At 49.3% G+C, this 4,068-nt stretch overlaps 1 protein-coding gene across 1 annotated transcript; it reads left to right on the top strand.

Moving 5' to 3' along the window:
* The first annotated feature begins 586 nt into the window (after window positions 1-586).
* On the top strand, window positions 587-3,800 carry LOC6601393 (exocyst complex component 1). Its single transcript, XM_026994382.1, has 6 exons — window positions 587-1,337; window positions 1,396-1,623; window positions 1,683-2,132; window positions 2,195-2,679; window positions 2,735-3,242; window positions 3,322-3,800. The coding sequence occupies exons 1-6, from the start codon at window positions 684-686 to the stop codon at window positions 3,667-3,669; spliced, it is 2,673 nt and encodes an 890-aa protein (XP_026850183.1). The 5' UTR covers window positions 587-683; the 3' UTR covers window positions 3,670-3,800.
* The last annotated feature ends 268 nt before the right edge of the window (window positions 3,801-4,068 follow it).

Below are 4,068 nucleotides of genomic sequence, written 5' to 3'. Positions count from 1 at the left end.
TGGTTTGTTGTTTATTTCGAGATATTTCCACGCAAAGCGCGATATGACATACGTCTGATCGGTGGTATTTTGCTATTATTATCAAGTGCAATTATTATTAAACTTTTGGTTGATATTTTTAATAATGAATTTATTATTTAAAAATCAGGAGCGCACGAGTCGGTGCCAGTGTGACCGTCTTAATCGTGGTTAAAAAACAATCTTAAATTGTTTTAAAATTCGAGTGATTTTTTTTCGCTTACGACTTTTTGAAGGTGTGACCAGCGGACTTATCGATCAAATATACGGTCTGACCCTCAGAAATATACCGTATAATTATAAAAATATACCGTAAATATACTGACGAATTGAAGTTCGATTATACATATAATCGTTTTTGATATTCCGTCGAATATTAACAGCGGGATAGATCTCTCTGCCCTGCTTGTTTTAAGTTCTCATCTTAATGGGATTGTTTACAAAATAAGGCTTTGTAGTCTGGCAGCCCTGTGTAGTGTCAAGGCGCAAAGATACCGCGAAAACAACAAAAGTGTGCAATACCGACAGCGGTGCCAGATAGACGAGTCCGCTACTGGGAACAGCTGTTCTATGTCTGTGGAGGCGTATTATTTGCAAAAACACTAAGTAAATTAGGTTCTAGCAGCAATTGCTCTGCCCGGCGCTACTCGAGACATTCCCCAGCCATGCTGTCCATTGGCGCCTTGGCCAACATCAAACACATACTGCAGAAGGAGTTGTTCCTGGCCTCCGGCGAACGCCTCCTCTCAGTGGTGACGGTGGTCAAGAAGAAAGACAAGCAGCCCTGCTATCTGTGCGTGGTGACCACAGCGCCGCCGGTGCCCGTGGTCACCTTGTGCCTGGTCAAGCAATCTGAGCAGCGGGAGTCCGAGTACAAGAGGAAGCGCAGCTGGCAGCTGGACGAGATAAAGTCTGTCGATGGGCGAAACGAGCAGTTCGAGACGCACGAGTTCGACATTCAATTGGAGAAGCTCTACAAGTGGTATGCCCTCAACCTGCACGAGCGACAAAACTTCCTGGCCGTCCTCAATAGACAAATCCAGAAGTACGTGCGCGGTCCCCGGGCAGAGTTTCGCAACGTTCCCAGTGCCTGGCTCTCGGAGAAGTCGCCGGAGAAGGTGGCCCTGGGTCGTGCAGCCCAGAAGACCCAGCACACCGATGACGAGGACGACGAGGAGGAGGAGGCCCAGGAGTTTACGGCGTTGACTGACAAGGAGGCCAATGAGCTGGGAAAACTATTCTCCGAGTGTGATTTTGCCATCAAAGATGCGGAACAGTTCATAGAGCAATTGTCTAGAGAACTGCACGATCTGGATGGGGTAAGTAGAAAGAGGTCCTCTATTACAGATGCTCTCTAAAGGGATGTCTTCTGCACAGGCCAACATACAAAGTGTGCTGGCGTCCGAGCAGAAGGTGATGAAGATGATGGAGCACATTGACAATGCCATATCCGAGGCGGATAAGTTCGAAACTCGCTTGGACACCTATGAAGATATCTTGGGGCATGTGAAGGAGACCATGGAGAAGATCGGCGGCAAGAATGCGATGATCGAAATAGCCAACAACAACAACATCAAACTAATGAAGGAACTCAACAAAGTTATCGTAAGAACCTGCAGGAAAGTATATCTATATCTGACTTATCCGATCATTGCATCCCTTAGAGCCAATTGGACTTGCCGCACAGTCAACAGCAGGCGCTGGACGAGCCCGATCTGAAGACTGTGGCTGGTCGCAAAGTGGCCATTGCTGCGGCGCAGTGCCTGCAGCAGGCCATGAACAGCGACATTGATCCGGCCCTGCTTCGGCTGGAGGCTGTACAGGATCAGCGAAAGCGCTTTGAGAAGTGGAAACAAAAGTTCTCGGCCACCGTCAGTCGGTTCATGAACAATCTGTTCATCCATCTGGGCAACGAGATTGGGGATATGCCGCTGACAAACACCGATCTGTCACTGCCCAATCACTCCAATGTTCATCGAGAGCTGACGCCCTACACAGAGTTGATGCACTGGACAAAGGCCATGGACCGCAAGACCTATGATGGTCTAATGAAGGTATACACGGCTTCTCTGAGCAAAATCTATGACAGGGATGTGAGGAATTTCTTTAACTTGGTAAGGACTCGATTTCCTCTTTAAATATTCTTTGCTTTAATGGTTTCCCTCTTCTCTTCTAGGCTAAGATGCAGGTCTCGGAGAAGCTGCGCAGCTCTCGCGAGGATCTGGATATGTCCACCTCGTCCCGTAAGTCGGCAGTCTCCACCATTCCCTACGGTACGCTTGGCATCAACCGAGATCAGTGGGGCCCCGGTGTGGAGAGCGCGGACCGTGTGCGGTTCGATGCCCTGCTGGAGAAGGTCCTGGCCGAGCTGGAGCCCATCGCCCTGCAGGAGCAGCTTTTCTGCATCAACTTCTTCCAAATGGATGTGATCAGTCCAACGACAAAGAACACGCAGACCACTCTGGATATGGAAAAAGCGGTGGACATGTCGCAGTCTGAAATAGCGGCGTTGACGGCATCGCCTACAGCGGAGGGGGTGCCGCAGAAGCGGATCGATCGCCAGATCAACGAGGATGTAAGGAAGCTGATGATGGGGCTCTTTGGCTGCCTTGAACCGGAGCTGGTCACGTTTATTCAGAGCTTTGAGCGGGTGGATAGCTTGTGAGTGAATGAAAATATCTGTCACTTGCAATTGCTAAATAATACTCTCTTCTAGCTACTCCCTGTACGTGCTTGTGCGACTAACGCAGCACGTCATGTCCGCCCAGGACACACATTCCTTCCTCAGCATGACCTTCGCCTCGGCTTTGGTGCAGGTGAAGCGCAACTTTGACCGGTTTATGCAGCAGCAGCTGCAATCCATCCGGGAGGCCAAACTGCATAAACGCTCCAAGGCCATCCTGCCCTATGTAGAGAACTTTGAGAACTTCGCGCAGACGGCGGAGGGGATCTTTCGCAAATCGGACCGTCGTACCGATATGGAGAAGTGGTACCTGCAGCTGGTCAACGCTATCTTCGAGGGCATCAGACTACATTCGCAGGAGCACCCAAAGACGCCCTCGCAGGTGGTGCGCATGGAGAACTACCATCACATGTACGCCTTGCTGGCCCAGCTCAAGGTCCCTGGCCTCGATGCCCTCAAAAAGGACGCCAAGACGCGCTACAACGATGCGCTTAAAGCGTATGTGACTCAGTACTTTAGCAGGCCGCTGGAGAAGTTGAATGTAAGCGAACGGCAGTCATTGACCCCCAGTCGCATGATCTCTCTAAATGATCTCTCTCTTTCCTTTCGATGTCTTTCAGCAATTCTTCGAGGGCGTGCAACTGAAGGTGGGCCAGGGCGTCAAGGAGACCGAAATCAGCTACCAAATGGCCTTCTCCAAACAGGAGCTGCGGAAGGTGATCGCCCAGTATCCGGCTCGTGAGGTAAAGAAGGGCCTGGAGAACCTGTACAAGAAGGTGGACAAGCACCTAAGCGAGGAGGAGAATTTGCTGCAGGTGGTGTGGCATGCCATGCAGGAGAAGTTCATTGCCCAGTACAACTACCTCGAGGAGCGTATCCAGAAGTGCTATGCGGGAGCCATGATCAATCTGGAGTTCAACATACAGGATATCCTCGCCTTTTTCTCGGACATAGCTCGATCTCACTGAGTAGGAGGGAGAGTGGATAAGCGGAGATGCGAGTGTTAGAGCCTTTCCGAGATTTATATTTAAGTGCAATAGTGTTTAAAGCGTTGTTTCTGATTGGAAAATATATGGCGCGCACATATTTAAACAGCTGTTACAAGAGAGAGCACCAGATAGAGAGAGAGAGAGCAATAGAAGAAAACAAGCTTTGGTGTAGCAAAAGCTTTGGCGGAGCATTTGGCTCGCCGTTGGAAGTTTTGAGACAAGCTTTTCAGGTGATAATAAATCTCTTTTTGCTCTCTCTTAATCGGGAAAAGCTCTCTTTGAACCGGTAGGCAACAATGAGTCTCATTCCATACAGTGTTGCGGGCAACATTAACTTGTAAACCGTGTTTTAGTCAAAATACAATAGATACAATTAAT

Source organism: Drosophila persimilis, unplaced genomic scaffold, assembly GCF_003286085.1.
Source record: "Drosophila persimilis strain 14011-0111.01,24,50 unplaced genomic scaffold, DperRS2 tig00002407-arrow-arrow-pilon, whole genome shotgun sequence".
In the NCBI taxonomy this organism is placed as follows: Eukaryota; Metazoa; Arthropoda; class Insecta; order Diptera; family Drosophilidae; genus Drosophila; species Drosophila persimilis.
The sequence above is the reverse complement of the archived record's forward strand: the minus strand, read 5'-3'. Positions and strand labels throughout refer to the sequence as shown.